Source organism: Aspergillus sclerotioniger (assembly GCF_003184525.1).
Source record: "Aspergillus sclerotioniger CBS 115572 chromosome Unknown BO94scaffold_12, whole genome shotgun sequence".
Classification (NCBI taxonomy): domain Eukaryota; kingdom Fungi; phylum Ascomycota; class Eurotiomycetes; order Eurotiales; family Aspergillaceae; genus Aspergillus; species Aspergillus sclerotioniger.
In genome coordinates, this window is record NW_020291002.1 from 817,181 (window position 1) to 834,599 (window position 17,419).

Below are 17,419 nucleotides of genomic sequence, written 5' to 3' on the forward strand. Positions count from 1 at the left end.
TATTCTTGCACCGTTTTCTCGTATTCCCCACGTGTATCTCTGCTGCTCTTCACTGGGGGGGGGGGCTGCGGCTCGAGGTTATTTTTGGACGCCGCACTGGACGAGCCAACCGTGGGCTGGCATTGCTCGACTCCGATCAGATTGGGTTTATCATATTACCTTGTTATATTATCCCGGCCTGGCCCTTCCATTCATCATCCATCCACCCATCCATCCATTCCATTCCATCTCCATCTCCATCTCCGCATCTTGTCTCCCCCCATCTTCTTCCATTCACCTTCTCCCCGATACTCCCCAGCGCTCGAGCTTTGTCTCTCTCTCGTGTGTGTTTCACCTTGTATCCACTATCACTCTTCATCTTCTTCATCTCAACGTCTCGTCTTCAATATGGCTGGTCCCGGTGGTGGCCCTCCTCGCAAGAGCCACACCAAGTCCCGGTTTGGCTGCAAGACATGCAAGCGGCGGCACATTCGATGTGACGAGACTTTTCCACAATGGTATGTCTGATCTGGTGGTGATGGTGGTATCTGATCATTACTGACCGCTATAGTCGGAACTGCACCAAGCACAACTGTCGCTGCGACTACATGGACGTTGCGACGGTCCACGACGACGCGTCATCCATCCGCAACGTGCCCGACCTCCTCATGTCCGCCGAGATCGAAATGGAGGTCAAGAACTGGCATTTCACGGGCATCGCCCCGTTTGCCGAGTTGATGCAGTTCCCACGCACCAGCTGGACCAAGCTGTCACGGGCTGATCTGCGTTTGATCCACCACATTATCGGACTCTCCATCGATCTTCAGCGACGGGGTTTCAGCAGCTGCACCATCTGGGCGCAGAAGATGCCCACGTAAGTATTGCCAGAAAGCGTGGGAGTTCCTCTCTGACAATCTGCAGTTTCCTCGCCATTGCTCTCTCCAACGACTTTGTGATGAGTGCGATCCTGACCATGTCCGCCTCTCACCTCGCCTGGATTACCCGGAACCAGGAGACCAAGCAACTCGCATACCACCACCGTGGAGTCGCCATTCAGGGACTCCACAATGCCCTGGGGGCGTTTTCCAGAGACAACTGCGATGCTATCCTGGCTGCCTCGATCATCCTGTCGTGGCAGGCGTCGGAATGGCAGAGCTGGGCGTCTTTGCAGCAGGGTCTTACCACTGTATGTATTCTTTGTTTGGCGCCGTGATGACAATACTGACGTCTGCAGGTCCTGAGTTCTATGCATCCCTTGTGGAAGCAGGAATCCGAGTTGGCCATGTTCCTGGAGAACCAACGGTATCTGGGGTGCACCAACACCCCGGTTATGTCGGGGTACCAGTTCCAGGATGAAGACCTGGCCAGCCTCGACCAGACCATCGTGGCCCTCCAACATCTCCAGAAGCGGGTCACACACCACCATGAGCACTACCGCCGCATCGGAGATCTCCTGGAGTTTGTCCGACACTTTCAGCGAGATCTCCTCTCCCAGACTCCCGAGCAGGCATTTGAGCGCATGCAACCGCTGCGCCAGTGGCTGTTCTGGCTCCCTCCGGCCATGCTGCGACCCGAAGACGCGGATATCGGCTCGCTGGCCGTTTTGGCCCAGTTCTTCGGGGTCGGCGTCGTCCTCGACAGTTTGTTCCCAGACTTGGGAGGTGCCTACCTGGGTCCGCTGTCGATCGGTCCGATCGAAGAGATCTACCGCATCGTTGTGGCCCGCAGCACGGCCGACCCATTTCACCCGGATTCACAGCTGGCGCTCTCCGCCATGGACCTCCCTCGCCACACCGTTGCCAGATACAAAAGCCGTCTCCAGTGGTCACCGCGCACTTCCCTCGACCATTACTCGCCGGCCCCTCCCAGCCCGTACCACAGCCTGCATGACTACCGGCTCGCCTCATCCTCCTCCCCGTCCTCAGCATCGGCCACCTACGCCCCCTACACCCCGCCCCTGCAATCCCCACCCGAAGTGACGATCGCCAGCCCCCCGTTTGACGTCAGCGGGGCATATGTGACGGCGCCGGCGTCGCAGGCGCTCTACCCGACGTCTCCGCGACTGCTCTCGGACCCTCGTGACGATCTCTCCGACTACAGCCACGCGGGATCCTTGCAACACTCACCCGGGTTTCCGCCCCCGTACATGGGGGATGTGGTGTGCGGGGGGGTTCCGCGAATGAACAGCGGCGGCCTGGGGCTAAACGTACAGCTGTACGAGGACCCCCCAGTGGTCGTGGGGGGGTACCAGACTGGTGCCGAGAGGGGTTGGCATTGATCAACCTCTGGACTTTCATTTTATTCTCCTTGTCGATTAGCTACGGAACGGAACGGAAAACGGCATAAAGCGGGATGATGGACTGGTGGAACAGTCTGGTGTTTGGTTTTGATTCTCTTGGGATGGGCGAAATAGAGGTGGTGGGATGATTTCTTTTAATAGTACGCTAGCGATTGATTATTGTGATTATCATGAGGCAGCAGCGATTCTTTCTATGTGATATGATGTATATACCCTTTGACTGAAGGCAGTCAAGTCCTAATGAATCTCGGACATTACCTACTTTGAACAGACAAACAAGAATAGTAAATAAGTAATGATGAAACACCCCTCTATCCCAATCCCAAACCAAAACCAAAACTGATAATAATCTCAACCCCCAACCACCTCCCTAGCTAGTACCTACGTAGCACTTTACTAAGTACCTAGATAGTTAGTCAAACCCAGTTAGCCGCAGGATTCCCCCTAGTGTACTCTAGAAAACTAGGACAGACCGGGATGGAAGTGACGATCTGCAATGGCCCCCATCCAACACGTGTTGTGTATTTTTAGTTTCAGTTCGGGGGGGAAATTTGTTGGGTTGAGTAAATCCTGTAATATGAGGGGTTTGGGGATATGTTGAGGAACTAACTCGTACTAACTAGATACTAGATAGATGGGACTTGATTATTAGTTAGTTAGTTAGTTAGTTTAGTTTAGTCTAGTAAATTGGAAGTGAGTGAGTAAATAGGTATGGAGTACTGGTTATCAGTAGGAAGAGGTATCTGGATGAATGGATCTAATTGGTTAGTGAACCAACGGGATTAAGATGAAACCAACACTTGATTAGGTTTGGTTTGGTTTGGTTTAGTTAGTACCTTGGGGATATTCCGGTGGTTTAGTGTTAGTGTCTTGGTGTTTTGTTCATTGCGTCATTTGCGAGGTGGGCGGGATATCTACTACTATCTAGGTACCTAGTGGGTACATACATACTATATAGAGGGGAGGGGTATCATTATCTATGGTTTGATTTAGTGGGGTTATTCTTCTTATTCCTCTTAATATTATTATTGTGGAGTGAGTTGGTGAGTTAATTGGGGTACTATTTATCTAACGGTCTGATTATGCCTTATGGTATATAATACGTAAGAAGGGAGAGATAGATAGGTACAAATTGGAGAAGAATACTATTTTGGACTTTATGTAGCAGGTCAGTATTTATGAGTGGATTTATTTTATGAATGTGCATTAGTACATAGATTATGCAGATAAGCGGTGAGTTGTCAGATCTATGTATGCTATGTTCTGACGTGGGATGGGTGTTATAGATCTGAGTCTGTGCGGTGCTGTGCTGTTGGTAATCCTTCTACCTGGAAGGATTGTGAGGGGTTAAAGTGGAGGATTTGTTCGGTGATATCTCTGCCTACTGTTAGCTATGAGAAGAGGGATATGGTGTAATTACCGAGTGTGTTGGTTTCTGTGGATGAATGAGGATCGGTTGGATTAAACACTATGGCTGTGTACAGTCACTACATACTATGTATGAGATTGGTGTTGGTGGATCATCATCTGAAACAATGTCATAACTCTCCTGATGCGGTGTATATCTGGTTGCAGGATTGAAGGATTGGGTTAGTGTTTGAGATATGACCAGGTACTTTCTACTATCTTACATCTATCTGACATGAACATGGGATAGTAAGTATAAGTAGTTGAGATTGCCCTGTCATACTAAACACATCATCATCACTACCTACCATCAACCCCCCCTTCAAACCCCCTCTCTCACTCTCATCCTCCTAAACCCCTCCCTCTCCCCCACCCGTCCCAAATACCCCTTAATCCCCTCCCACCCCTCCAACCCAAACTCCACCCACCCCCTCATAGTCGTCAAACTAAACCCCATCATCACATCCGCAGCCGTGAACTCCTCCCCCGCTAACCACGTATTCCCCCTTACCCTCTCATCCAGAATCCTCAACGCGCGCTCGAAACCCCTTATCGCTAGCTGCGCACTGAACCTTCCTCCTCCTTCTTCCTGTAAATGTAAGTTGTTCTTAATGACGAGGCCATACCGAAGTAACGCCGGCTGAAAAGTCCCGTTGGCGAAGTGTAGGAAGTAGAGGTAGTTTGCGTAGGAAGGGTGAGTGGGTGGTAGGGTGAGGGCGTGCGTCGGGTTGTGTTTCGTAAGGATGTATTCGAATATTGCCCCCGATTCGGAGAGAGTGACGGGGCCGTCTTGGATTATGGGGGCTGAGCGGGAGGGGTGTCTTTTTTTTATATAGGTGGGTCGTTAGTGGGGGGTGAAGACAGGGATGGGGGAGGGATGGGGGAAGCACAGTGCTTGCAGCTCAGGAGGAGCGAGGAGGGGAGATCGTTTATAGACTTTCAGTTCGTAGGGGAGGTGGAGTTCTTCGCAGAGCCAGATTATGCGTTCGGATTGGGATCGTTCGAGGTGGTGGATTGTTAGCATGGTGGTTTTGTTGTTGAGTTGTAGAGGTTAGCTGGGATGGTGGGATGGGATTGAATGAGGTGGATTTGTTGAAGTGTTGGAGGTATTTATAGTGGTTGGTATACATCTTATCTCGGATTTAGCGGAGGATCGGAGGGTCGGATCTGATAACTCCAGAGGATTTTGCTAGGCGGGTTTTGTTTGATGAGTTTGGTAGGATAGGTATTAGGATTGATTCAAGGATGTATGATTGATAAAGCAGGTTAAGTACAGTTTGGAGAAGTATGTGTGAATGTGTTTGAAGAATAGTCTGAGTGTATTATTTGAGTGAGACAGGTAATATTTTCAAGTGAACAAATTGGGTGCTGATTGGATACCATGATGCTTTAGTAGCCAGAAAGACCTCTTGGTTCGCTGACATATTCCATGTACAGAGTCGGAATGATAAACATCACGCTTTCCCATTCCTTCACTCCTATTGATCTGCTGATGTTGGTTGAGTTAGATACCCCTGAGTGAACTTGTTCGGTCTGCTTCGGAGCCTGCTAGGTAGTAGAGTCATGCGTCGATACCAATCCTGTGTTGCTTTTATTCTCGCCATGTTCATCCTCTTGCAGTAAATAGCATGTATCCCATGTCCTTGGATACCCAGTAAGCAAAGCACTATCCATTTTAGAGTTCTTAGTTGCACTTTGAAGAACAATCTAACCCATAGATATCCTCTAATCACCGCAGACCACAAGTCATGCAGAACCGCCCAAATAAATACCTTCAAGCATCTAAATCAACGCTATAATAGCTTTTTGTAAGTGGTATCGTGTTTTAGTCACCCTGATCGGATGCACAATAATAAGTATCATAACATAGCCTGGGCATTCCAGTGCCCCATCCATCAATAACCCTGGGATTTTGATATGCTTGACAGCCACCAGGAATCAAGAGACAACATCTTTAAAGTTAGTGAGCTGGGTGAAGCTTACATTTTGTAGATTGAGTCGTCTATCGATCAAGACAGGCAATACGAAAGAGTGCTGAGACAAAGGACCGTTGAGGGTCCATTATATCGTATTCCGTGCAGTCTCGCGTACATTGGCGAGTCATGTTGCTTAAATTGCGAGTGAAGAAGATCAAATCAATTCCATCAGCAGCAGCTCACAAAGGACTCTTTCCTCAGCTTCAGCAGCCCAGAGTTATATCCTTCTTTTTCCAACCAAACCATTCTCTCTGGTTCCAGGAGCTTTCGTGTGAACTCCTAGTCAATCTATAATGATTTGTGACAGTAGCTTAAAACTTCCCTAGAACTTCTCAGTTATGGTCGCCTGTTGAGCTTTCTGCAAGCGTGAGTAACGGTAAGTTGACTAGAAATATACTTTCTGAACATGGGTAGAGAATACCATCGTAAGATGGTATCCCCCTCGCACTTCAAATCGATCCATGATCCCAGGATAAACCATGCCTCATCGCCCATCGGAACAGCGGAGCAGTGGGATCTCTCTTGAGATCACGAGTCAATCAACACCCTTCCAAGGACAGATTGGCGTACCCGCCAATGCATCTATATCCAGTTTGCCATGGAGCAGGCTATTTTCATGAGGTTTGGCGATTTCAACGAAGAATTTGAGCCCAGCCATGTATGGACTCCGGACAGCGCTTTGACTGATTGCCAGGAGACTCCTTCCAACTGATACCATAGAACGGTTGATTTATATCGCTATTCGTTCTGACTGTGGGTAGGAGAATTGCGGAATCCCTCAAAGTTGAAGGTTTGACTGCTGCTTTCCCTGATATTCAAACTTGCAGAGTCCGAGGAACTCCTCGAATACTCCTTTGAGGGAACCCTTATGCTGAAGTGGTGGCTGTCTTTCTGACTGTTGATCTAGGCTATTTTCATGCCATGAGTGGTCGATGAGCGTCGATTCGCTGTGGGAAAGACGCTTATCTTAACACATCAAACGGGTGAAAATATCCTTGAAGGCCGAGTTCTTGTTATTATTGACGAGTAAGGCACTGATAATGTTCACTGCAGACTGATGGGTTGGAGCATAATTTTGTCTCAAATCCCGTATACAATATGTGCGATGATGTTAGACGTCAGGAGAGGAACTTGGATAATTTCTGTACGCCGTGAAGATACTAGGCGTACTGGAACCACGTAGTATCTGTTCAAGGTAGTGAAACATGCAATCTTGCTATATGTCACAAGGCTCTCAAAATGTAGGTGATATAATTCGAGAAGAACACCGTTTATCTTAGATTTCAGGACAGCCTTCGAACTTATCCCAGTGTCGTCGCATGCAGAAGAATCATAGAGTCGGGCATCAAGATAGAATCTGATTAGACATATACCGGTAACCTTCTATTACTCCATGCTTAAACCGGAGTGATTGCAAGCTAACATGCTCACTTGCAGTAGCTTCACTTTTGGCATATGAAAACGAAAGTGATATGTATAGGTAGAGATCTGAGCCCATAGCTCCAGGTTGTTGGCCACTTGGTGTAGTAGGCAGCCGAGAGGTGCTCTCAAAAGGTCCTATCCATTAGCCGTCGACAGTTTAGTAAAAGCCATTTCCCAGTGATATAAGATTGTGTTGAGAAGCATCCGACGGTATCAAGATACTTGGAAGCACAATCCAAGAGAACAGCGGGTTTGTATCATGTCGATAGATCCGAGCTTGAGTTAAAAAATCTCAATACGGCAGAAACAGTGGAAAAGAACCTGAGATTGATGAAGAGTGATGTGAAGAAAGAGGGACTGCCACCGGATGCGATGATGCCAACTCCCACTCTCGTTGTTCCTCTGATACTGAAGAATATTGATACTGAGGAGAATAAATGGTCTCAAGCCCCTTTATATAGGTTTGATTCGTCGTGGATTACATAACCTGTGTAGGATATCTCCTACCCACGAGGGGCAGGATCCGGATGCACTCTCCGACTTATCCGCATTTTCCAGAAACTTGACACAGTCTGTACTTGCCTTATAAGCCTTGCATGCTCATGTATGTAATGGGAAGTTTCGGAAACATGACACTAATTCCTATACAATCTTTGTTTAAGAACTCCATCAAATGGGAAATTTACTGCCCAATATGTTACACGTGCATACAAAGATGTAAAGTCCTCGCAAATCAGTGGTCACAGGCCACAGGACCGAGAAATGATATGTTATCAATCTTTATGCAGGTGCAGAGGTACTGATTCACTTAATGTTGACTTCAACACTACTACTACCGGCTGTTTGGGATGAAATGTATGCCATAATGTCTCTTCATGTAATGCGATAAACATCCTCAGTCAATAAAAGATCATCTCAATGAAAAGTGTATGTATAGATAAGCATCTGTATCAAAAATGAATGCACGATTCAGCACCCCACATGCCATTTTCTTTGGGGAATAACAGAACTTGTTGAAAAGCTTTCTTTCCATCGAGGATCATCTCAAACTTTCACTGGCCGGCGTTCAATTCATCAAAGATGGAAAGCCAATGTAGCTTTTCGGATCCAAATAGAAGACCTTGGCTTTACGCAGAATGCTGCTTGAAATACTGTAATAATCTAAACGTGGTTATGGTGAAACGATGAGGATAAATACATTACAGATATCATAAGACAGATCGTAGAATGAATGGAGAAAAACATCGTAGGAATGACATGACATCATCGACTTATTCGAAGACCAAATCAAGGATGTTTGGAATAAATGTTAGAAAGAAATGTAGTCAAGAATGAAGATAGAGCAACGAAAGAGAGGCAGAGATACTTTATGATCAGTATCATCTTATAAACCGCCCTGGGCATAATAGCAGAGAGTTCAATGAGTCTCGTAACCATGATACAAACCATGCAGATATCGGAAGCTAGTGACATCATGTACAAGGGCTGCAGTCTCTGGATTGAACTGTCGAAGATTAACCTTTGGGCCTCATTCACATTTTATAAAGGGTAACTTACACTGAGTATAGGGCACTTCGATCGTTGTAGTCTTCTTCGGGAGCGAATATAGGAGTGATAGGTAGCAATTAAATCCTAGAAAACTTATCCGCCCTGGACGCCAATTCCCCAGCTTATCTGCAGTGTAATCAAGTCTCACAAAAAAGTAGCAATTACACTCGTTGTGTGCATAGAAGCTTGCGGACCATATATCAAGGGCGAGTTTTGGTTGTGTCATTAGCCACATTTCGATAGACGAGGGCGATTCATCAATCCGAATGGCCGCAGTAGTAAAGGAATACCTTTCCGATCATGGCAATCCAGACCGTTCACTTCAACCCATCGCCCGCCATGTTCGACATTCATGCGTATAATCTTTTAATCCTTTTATAAAGATACCTCCCAGGTATCCGCCAATTTTCTTGGGGAGATCGCTGTTGTATGACGACGTTGGAGCCAAATTTTTCGGTTGGGGACTCGCTCTTTAACTTTATTGTCATGATCCCAATACTGCCTTCACAAGGCGCGAGTAGATATAAAGTTAGAGAGAAGCTCAAGTTCAGAAGGGAACCCTCAACTATATACAGCTGGCCGCCTGAGCTTGGCGCCTGATCGCTGGGAAGAATCACCAATAGTGTAAAGGAAGACCACTATACCTTGCAGGTAATGCCCGGGATTATGCAGATTCTACCCTTTGCATAAAGGGATCTTGTAAGACGGATATGAGAAGAGAGCAATCGGGACAGGGCTGGAATGCCGACTCCGACTCCGGCTCCGGTCCGCCGTCCGGCTCCGATGCCCGCTGCTGATTGGCCCAGTCCATGTTGGTTCCATCACTATCACCTTCGACGGTTTGTGATCCTTGTCTCTGCCCCCGAAGGATTCATCACCGAGACTCTTATAAGTTCTCGGTGTCCTCAATGACCGAGCCTTCTCCTCGCGCCGTCTGACGCGTGATCGAGTCCAATCTTCCTTGTCTTTCGTCAAGCCAACATGCAACCCAGGCAGTATCGCAGGAGACACGCCTGTGCCAGATGCATCCAACTGAAGGTGAAATGTGTCCCGGTCCGAGACACGCGAAGTTGTGAACGATGTACCAGACTCTCCCACGCTTGTATCTTTCCAGAAAGCCCGCGTCCCAGCAGCAACAGGTCCGCATTAATCCGATTCTGGCCAGAGGTTCATTGAACCTAGCTGTGGCTAACTTGGTGTCTAGAAAGAGCCGAATCGATGTTCTTCAAGAGCAAGTGGACAAATTGGTCGCTGAACTGGAGGCTACAAAGGTACTTATTTCCAGTCCTTGTCCTAGAGCAGCCTATTGAACTGCTCTTATCAGCAAGATAGTGATAAACATGCACCTTGTCAACCATCGAAGAATCAAACTTACATTGTCGCAAACCATCAATACCTTGAGGGGACGCCCGGAAAGAAGTCGTCATTTGGAGCAGACACCGACCAGGACTTCATATCTCGTGGCCTTTTCACCCTGTTAGAATGCGAAGAGCTACTGGCCAAGTTTCGGACTCACAAGATGCCCCAATTCCCTTTCGTGATTGTTCCCACACAGCTTGGTGTTCCAACACTTCGGCAGGAATTTCCGTTTCTTCTACTCTGCATAATTACCGCTTCCCTCGAACACAAGCCGTCTTTACAGCATCACATGGAACATGAAGTCAGGAAAGTCATTGCCACCCGCTTGATCATCAACATGGAAAGAAACATGGATCTACTTCTCGGGCTTTTGATTCACATTGCCTGGTATCACTATCATTGGCGCACGTATCATACTCAGGTTTACATGTTGCTGCAAATGGCTATCATGGTTGTTGTTGCTCTTGGATTGGACAAAGATGGAAATTTCAGAACGCAGACCATCCCATTTGATAAGAGGGGCGTTGATCAGACAGAAGGGCACGGGGATCACTGGACTCCTGCGGGACAGCGAGCTTTACTAGGGTGCTATTATCTGTGTTTGAAGTGAGTATACCCCACCGTTCCATTCCTTTTTGAGCCTAAACTAAAATTTCCATTAACTATGACAGATCATCACTCTTTCGGAGACAATTTATCATGAGACATACTGAGTGGATTGAACGGTGCACTAAGATGCTTGCAGAAAGGACAGAATACCCCACAGATTTGTTTCTCAGAACCTATATTGACGTCCGTTCACTGGCCCAAATAAGCCAGTCATTGTTTGAGGGGCGTACGCCGAGCTCGGTTCAGGGCATGGACTGGCAACAGTTGTTTGGACTGACGGAAGTGCGAGAAAAGCGGACAGAAGAACTTCTTCGTCAATATAATCTATGGGATAACTGTGGGTTCTTTGTCTGAAACAATTATCTTCTCATGTTTAACGTTAACAGGGGCTTTGCGCATGGAGCTTAGTGCAATACCAGTGCTGGTTCTCGGACACGCTCTTGGACGACACAAGGATGTCTTTCACCTTCACAGTACACGAGAACTCTCATACTTGACCTCATCAGCATACAACACGGTTAACATCTTCCTTACGATACCATCGACTGGATTTGTCCACCTGCCTGCTTCGTCATACAACACCCTTCGATACAGCCTTATGGTTCTTTCCAAGCTTAGTCTTCTTTCCGAAACGCAGCTCGAGATCTCCCAAATCAGGAAAGATAACATGCGCGAGATCGGACTAGCCCTGATACGGAAGCTTGGAGACATATCCCAGGATGAAGACGTGTGGGCAAACTGCAACAAGGTCGTCGGGAGCATGTTGTTGTGGTTGGAAAATAATTCATCGCAAGGACACTTGACTCAAGTGCCTCGCAGTCAGGGTATCAACAGTGGACCTTACCCACATTTAGAGCTATTATTAGCCCCACAATTTGGTCCATCCGCATTTCCTGGAGATGTACGAGACGATTGGAACGCAGGTATCTGGGAACAGATGCTTGAGGAGCTTACCTGGCTAGGTCCGTCCGCTGAAGTCCGACTTTGTACTGGGCCGTCGTTGTCGTTTTCGTAAGATGACGAGCTCCTTTTTTCTTTATATACTTTGGGTGCTCTACACATCCAAATCTCGGGTCCGATGTGGTGGGAGAGCACCCCCATCCTAACCGATTGATGACGGCTTTCACTTTCGCTGTTCAGCAACATGGCCTGCCAAGATTCAGCACCCATACCGGCCGTACTAATTAGTGAAACTGATCGGCTTCCCAGAGCAATTGCTTTGTGGGGATAAATGACTATCACGTCATCGGGTCAAAAAGATCTGGGGCTCACACAGAAGCAGTTTGTGTCATACAGAGCTCGACAGGCAGTACGATGGTTCGCCGTAAAAATGGCGGTTATACTTGGATGACGGTCAACTTCCAATTTCGTCTCTCGATATTGTTGAGGCGCCATATCGCGGTTCCCGGTGACATGAACTGGAATCTATGCCAGTACTCTGTTCATCTGAGATTCCAAATGGTGGTCCTAGGCAGATCCTCGACTGAACTGCAGAGCTGGCCGGCAGGCCAGTTTTGTGCACATGGCAGTTCCATTTCCGACAGCGTCATCTACATAATCATGGCGCGCTGGGGATCAGTAGTCAAGACTTCGCATGCCTAACGACAGTGTTTCAGGTCAAGAACGTGCTGCTTAGTCCGATAATAACAGGTGGATCAGATAAGATCGACTGCGACGTATACTATGCCGGGGACAGAAAACGCTCCACAGCAGCCAAGACTGGTAAGGGATCGACAACGCGATGGATGGCTCTCCCTAATACCGCTGTTGTGGGACTGATCGGCTATGATTAGATTGAAGGAAACTTGAAATCACCATTAGTCAAGTTAACTGGACAGCTTTTTAGAGGATGACACGCGATCCGATCAGTTACACGCTCGTCGATCTTGGTGGATTCATGAAACGAGCCCTGTGGTGAAGGTATCCATAACGCTGTCTATAAGTCTGATATTACACGTTTATTGTGATATCCTAAGACGTCTCTCAGACCAGTAGGCACAGGTACAACCTCCGAAGCATGTTTCAGGATATCGGGACCGAAGATGACTGTTGGGGCTCGCATACCACCCCCGATTCAAGTACATGTAGCCAGGGGACATGAGAACAATATTCCCGCAAAAGCATCCCCGAAATGTCGGACGTTTCGCTATCACCCCCTGGTGGAAGCGGGTCTGCAGCCGAGATACAGAAAACCGGGGATCCACTCGGGACCCAATATAGTATTCTCCGCCGATGCATGACGAATCCATCGGCATACGGAGCGCTTTTTATGCTCCGTGATGAATTGTCAGTTTAAATAAAGAGGTGGCCATATTCCAGGAGGCCTTTTTAACTACCATTCTCTCTGCAACATCATGCGCTATCTCACTCTGATATCTGCTCTTACAGCCACCGCGCTGGCCCAGACCCCCGCGGGCAGCTACCCATCCACCAACAAGAACCTCGGCGTCGCCTACCCCAATGCCACCGTGACCCCAGGAACCTGGGTTGACCCCGACTGTACGTACCCTCCGCCCAACTTCCATTCCAACCTCAAACTAACCACCAAAGGAAAGATGTCGACACCCAACCCGCCATCTATGTAACCGACGACCAAGTCTACGATGGCACCTACATGATCCTCATGCTCGACCTCAACATCCCCGACTCGGACGTCACCACAGCCGCCTACTACAACAGCCTGGTCCCTGGTCTAGCCACCAACACAACCACCCGTCTACACTGGTGGGGTGGCAACTACACCGTCGAGAACGGACGATTCGTCAACGCCAGCGATGCTCTCGCCGAGTATACGGCACCCCGGCCCAGAGATAGTACCAATCATACCTACACGTTGTATCTCTTTGACCAGCCGGAGGGATACGTCCCGCCGGAGGAGGCTATGGATGGGACTTATTACTCTCAGACCGCGTTTGCGAGGTTCAACTTTACCCTGGAGCCGGTTGTGCAGGCTGTTGGGGGTCCGACTGCGGCGAATTACTTCCTTAGTGATGCTTAGAGAGTTGGTTGAGGTGGGGTGTACTTCATTGTAGTATATTGGGGGCATGTGTTGATTTAGGAGTATATATCAATATATTACATGATAGGAGCCCATTCGCTTGCATATTTGGGCTCCCAATTCGAGACACTCGGTGTAGTGAGCTGAGTACTATTCTTGAGGACTAGTTAAACAACATACCTGCAGTTAGTTACATTAAATAAACAACAAATCCAAAGACAAAGCCAGAAAACAAACTAAAGCGCATCAACCGAACAAACGCAGCTACCCCACCACCTTCACAATCTCCTCCAACAACACATCCGACTGATAACTACCCGGTGCCGCCGCACCCAACGCCTCCTCCACATCAACCGGCGGATAAATCGCCGTCCCATTGATAAACCCTTTCACGCGCTTCGCCAACTCCCCCGCAAACCTCACCTCTCGTTCCCAGCCCTGCGAAACCACCGCCCCCCAAGCCCCCAGATCCAAACAAGTCACGTACCCAGCCTGGGAGTACTCCCACCGGGACTCACCGAGAAGATCCGCAGCCGCGTTATGTCCCGCGACACGACCTAGTTCAAGGGCATGTTGGCAGGACATTAACGCGTAATGACCTTCTGTGTCAGCGAGGACGCAGGCTACATCGCCAGTGGCGAATATATCAGGCGTGGAAGGGACGCGGAGATGTTGCGTGACGTGGAGACGTGAAAGATGGTCTTTAGGACTGGGGATTTGGTGGGTTAATGGGGTGGCTTTTACACCTGCTGTCCAGATTGTGGTGTTGGTTTGGATGGTTTCCCCGGTGGAGAGGGTCACGCTGTCCGCGGTGATGGATGTGACTGATGAGTTGAGTTTGAGGTGGATCTTCAGGGCGTTGATAGCTTCGGTGATGATGGGACGGGGGCCAGCGCCGAGTTCGGGGCCGATTTCGTTGGCCGTGTCGATCAGAACGATTCGGGGGTTGGGGAGGTGGGTGAGGCGTTTGGGGAGCTCGGTGGCGAGTTCGATTCCGGTGAAACCGGCGCCGCAGATGGCGATGGTGTCTCGGGCGGAGGTTTCTGGGAGGGAGGGGAGGTTGGAGAGGTGGGTGTTAAGTTTGGTGGCTGAGGGGAGGGAGTCGATGTTGAAGGCGTGGTCCTGGAGGCCGGTTATGCTGGGTGGGTGGATGAGGGTGCTTCCGGCTGCGAGGATCAGGCGGTTGTAGGTGATTGGGATGGTTGAGTTGGGGCTTGAGGGGGATTGGACGAGGATGGAGTGTGTTTCGGGTTGGATGGTGGTGACGGTGCCTTGGATGTATTTGATGCCTGCGGCTTCGAAGAGGGGGCCGAGAGGGTGGGTCATGGAGGAGGCGTTGGTCTCGTAAAGCCGGATTCGCATGACGAGGGTTGGTTCGGGGGCGATGACGAGGACTTCGACATTGTTCTCCTTGTTGTTGAGATTGATGAGTCGTTTTGCTGCGAGGGCACTCCAGACGCCAGCAAAGCCGGCGCCGATGATGACGATCTTGCTTGCCATGGTTGGATGCTATGAGCAGGAGTGGGGGTGATTGTAGATGATGATGGTGGCGATGACGTTGGGATATGAGATGAGGGTCATCAAGCAAGACATTGAGAGCCATTTTATATTCCTTGCACGGGTTTCCATCGATTAACGAGACCCCGATGGACGAGGTATAGCTGTCTTGTGGATCGTATACACAGTAAGTGTATAGAGGATGATCGAATAGCCGAGCCCCACGCGGATACCCGCATCGGGTCGCCGAGTCCCCGCGTCTGCGGACATTTCCGTCCGCCTCTCTTCCTGTCATCATCAACTCCTCCATGGATTCCACTATCGCCCCAGCCTTGGATAACAGCAGGAATTCGCGGTCTACGTTGGCTTGTCTGCCATGCCGCTCACGTCACGTCAAATGCGACGGAAAACAACCGAGTTGTAGCCGCTGCGATGCGGGCGCCAAGCAGTGCCTCTACGCTCGGTCGCGTCGCGGGGGCCTCGACCGCGCAACTCTGGCAGAGCGGCGCAAACAACGGGCGGCCGCCTCGCAAGCGGGATCGCAGCAACCGGAAAAATCTCGATCCCAGCTCGTCGAGATAGACTCCCACAGCAGTTGGAGCCCACGCGATGCAGGAACTGCAAGCGACGGGTCTAGTATGGCATCGCCCGCTGCGATCCAAATTCACGCTGACAACATTGCGAATGATCCGTTAATCGACTCATACTACAGGAATTTCCACAACTTCCACCCTTTCCTACTTCCCCAAAGTCACCTGATGAAAATCTACCAAGATCCAAGCAGACAGTCTAGCTTACGACCCCTCATCGCGACCGTACGCTTGGTCGGATATATAGTCAAAGCGCGAGGATGGTCACTTCCGCTCAAGGAATACGCCGAGGCCTGGTTCTTGCAAGCACCACCGACAGACCCGGTTCTCGTTCAGTGTCGACTTCTTTACTCCATCGTCCTATTTTGGTACGACTACAAAGCTGATGCCAAATCGCAAATAGACGCTGCCATCCACCTTGCCATTGAGTTACAAATGTTTCGTCAAGAGTTCGCGGCGGAGCATGGAGCCAGTGACCCGGTCGTGAAGGAATGCTGGAGGCGAACATGGTGGATGTTATATACTGTGGATGCATACTTTGCGGGCACTCTGGGAACCATGACTTCTGAGCTTCTCGACATTGATGCAACCGTCGAGTTGCCATGTGAGGAATCAGAGTATGAGTCGGGGGTAGGCGCTGACATATTGCTCTTAAGCTGGTGCTTACTCGCCATAGGATATCCCCAAATCTAAAACACTTCAAGAGTTCGACTGCCGGGAATTCGCCTCTGATGAAACCGCATTCTCATCCTTCGCCTACCTCATCGGCGCTGTACGATGCGCAGTACTCGCCCTATCGACATCTCCGAAAATGGCAGTCAAGGAAGACTCGATGCAAGTCATCCAGGCCGCCGACTCCATTCTCGACGGATGGCTGCTTCTACTGCCCAAGGATCGCAAACAAGTCATGGCAAAGACTGGAGAAGTTGATGAGCTGATGTTCCAAGCGCATCTGCTCATCCATGTGTAAGTCCCCCGACCCTACGGCTAACCCTAGCTCATGTGCATCAGAGCAACTGTCGGCCTGCACCGGCCTTTTTCAGACCTGAAGTTCAACCCTATCGAGGATATTTCCAGCTGCGCCCGCGACCCAGCGCCAGATATTCCCACCCCCGAGCTCGTCAACGTACACACCGTACGAGTCTTGCGGTCCGTTGAGGCCCAAATCCGCCTCCTAGCCCTTCCAGTTTCAGAATTCCACCATACTCCATTCACCACCTGCATGATCAGCGAGGGCACTCTAGCGCTGCTGTCATCCTGCTGTTTCCTGCTCAAGGGGGTTGAGCTGACAGTCGCGAGAGCCCAGATTCGCATGACGATCGGCTGTCTCAGGGCGTTGGGCGAACTGTGGCCACGCACAGCCAGGAATGTGCGGGAGATCCAGACGATCGCACACCATGTGCTAGGCCTTGAGTCAGCGAGAAATCATAGTACGCCCCCATCTAGCCAAGTAGGATCTGGCGGTGGTCAGGGAACCTCTGGGCTGGATGCTGGAGCATGGGGCGATAGCATTGACATCGTGCCGTCTTTAAATTCTCTTGAAGATCTCTGTGGCTGGTACAACCTGGACAATTTCGATACGGATTATCATTGGGAAATGAATAATATGTCATAAAGACACTGTTGGGCCAAGACAGTTATCCAAACACATTGAGATGAGGTCTATGAGACTCAAGACTGGCATGTCTCATCCATAACTACCTTACGGTCCTTCGACAGCCTACCTGACCCACAT

General features: G+C 49.4%; 6 protein-coding genes across 6 annotated transcripts; 4 read left to right on the top strand and 2 right to left on the bottom strand.

Moving 5' to 3' along the window:
• Positions 1–387: 387 nt before the first annotated feature.
• On the top strand, positions 388–2,257 carry BO94DRAFT_464696 (putative C6 transcription factor RosA-like; the record flags this gene model as incomplete). The annotated part of the gene is made up of 4 exons (XM_025608078.1): positions 388–497; positions 551–853; positions 901–1,165; positions 1,214–2,257. The coding sequence occupies 4 exons, from the start codon at positions 388–390 to the stop codon at positions 2,255–2,257; spliced, it is 1,722 nt and encodes a 573-aa protein (XP_025468176.1).
• Positions 2,258–3,816: 1,559 nt separating this feature from the next.
• BO94DRAFT_556210 (glutathione S-transferase family protein) lies at positions 3,817–4,709 on the bottom strand (the record flags this gene model as incomplete). The annotated part of the gene is made up of 3 exons (XM_025613845.1): positions 3,817–3,843; positions 4,026–4,506; positions 4,576–4,709. 3 exons carry the CDS (start codon positions 4,707–4,709, stop codon positions 3,817–3,819), a joined length of 642 nt encoding a protein of 213 aa, XP_025468177.1.
• A 4,800-nt stretch (positions 4,710–9,509) lies between these two features.
• Positions 9,510–11,764, top strand: BO94DRAFT_52697 (Zn(II)2Cys6 transcription factor domain-containing protein). Its single transcript, XM_025610370.1, has 5 exons — positions 9,510–9,770; positions 9,836–9,902; positions 9,956–10,596; positions 10,662–10,936; positions 10,986–11,764. Exons 1-5 carry the CDS (start codon positions 9,613–9,615, stop codon positions 11,612–11,614), a joined length of 1,770 nt encoding a protein of 589 aa, XP_025468178.1. The 5' UTR covers positions 9,510–9,612; the 3' UTR covers positions 11,615–11,764.
• Positions 11,765–12,953: 1,189 nt separating this feature from the next.
• On the top strand, positions 12,954–13,597 carry BO94DRAFT_545891 (YbhB/YbcL family Raf kinase inhibitor-like protein; the record flags this gene model as incomplete). Its single annotated transcript, XM_025613268.1, has 2 exons — positions 12,954–13,098; positions 13,155–13,597. The coding sequence occupies 2 exons, from the start codon at positions 12,954–12,956 to the stop codon at positions 13,595–13,597; spliced, it is 588 nt and encodes a 195-aa protein (XP_025468179.1).
• A 179-nt stretch (positions 13,598–13,776) lies between these two features.
• On the bottom strand, positions 13,777–15,244 carry BO94DRAFT_534721 (NAD(P)/FAD-dependent oxidoreductase). Its single transcript, XM_025611612.1, has one exon. The coding sequence runs from the start codon at positions 15,095–15,097 to the stop codon at positions 13,862–13,864; it is 1,236 nt and encodes a 411-aa protein (XP_025468180.1). The 5' UTR covers positions 15,098–15,244; the 3' UTR covers positions 13,777–13,861.
• Positions 15,245–15,402: 158 nt separating this feature from the next.
• BO94DRAFT_556214 (putative C6 transcription factor) lies at positions 15,403–17,299 on the top strand (the record flags this gene model as incomplete). The annotated part of the gene is made up of 3 exons (XM_025613846.1): positions 15,403–16,314; positions 16,361–16,650; positions 16,696–17,299. The coding sequence occupies 3 exons, from the start codon at positions 15,403–15,405 to the stop codon at positions 17,297–17,299; spliced, it is 1,806 nt and encodes a 601-aa protein (XP_025468181.1).
• Positions 17,300–17,419: the final 120 nt, after the last annotated feature.

What these genes read in the sequence shown, in the direction of transcription:
- BO94DRAFT_534721 (XM_025611612.1), bottom strand. Translation starts at nt 15,097, where the DNA reads ATGGCAAGCAAGATCGTCATCATCGGCGCCGGCTTTGCTGGCGTCTGG.
- BO94DRAFT_52697 (XM_025610370.1), top strand. Translation starts at nt 9,613, where the DNA reads ATGCAACCCAGGCAGTATCGCAGGAGACACGCCTGTGCCAGATGCATC. An exon ending in CCGCGTCCCAGCAGCAACAG is followed by an intron (nt 9,771 to 9,835) that starts GTCCGCATTAAT and finishes CTTGGTGTCTAG; the next exon opens with AAAGAGCCGAATCGATGTTC. An exon ending in CTGAACTGGAGGCTACAAAG is followed by an intron (nt 9,903 to 9,955) that starts GTACTTATTTCC and finishes TGCTCTTATCAG; the next exon opens with CAAGATAGTGATAAACATGC.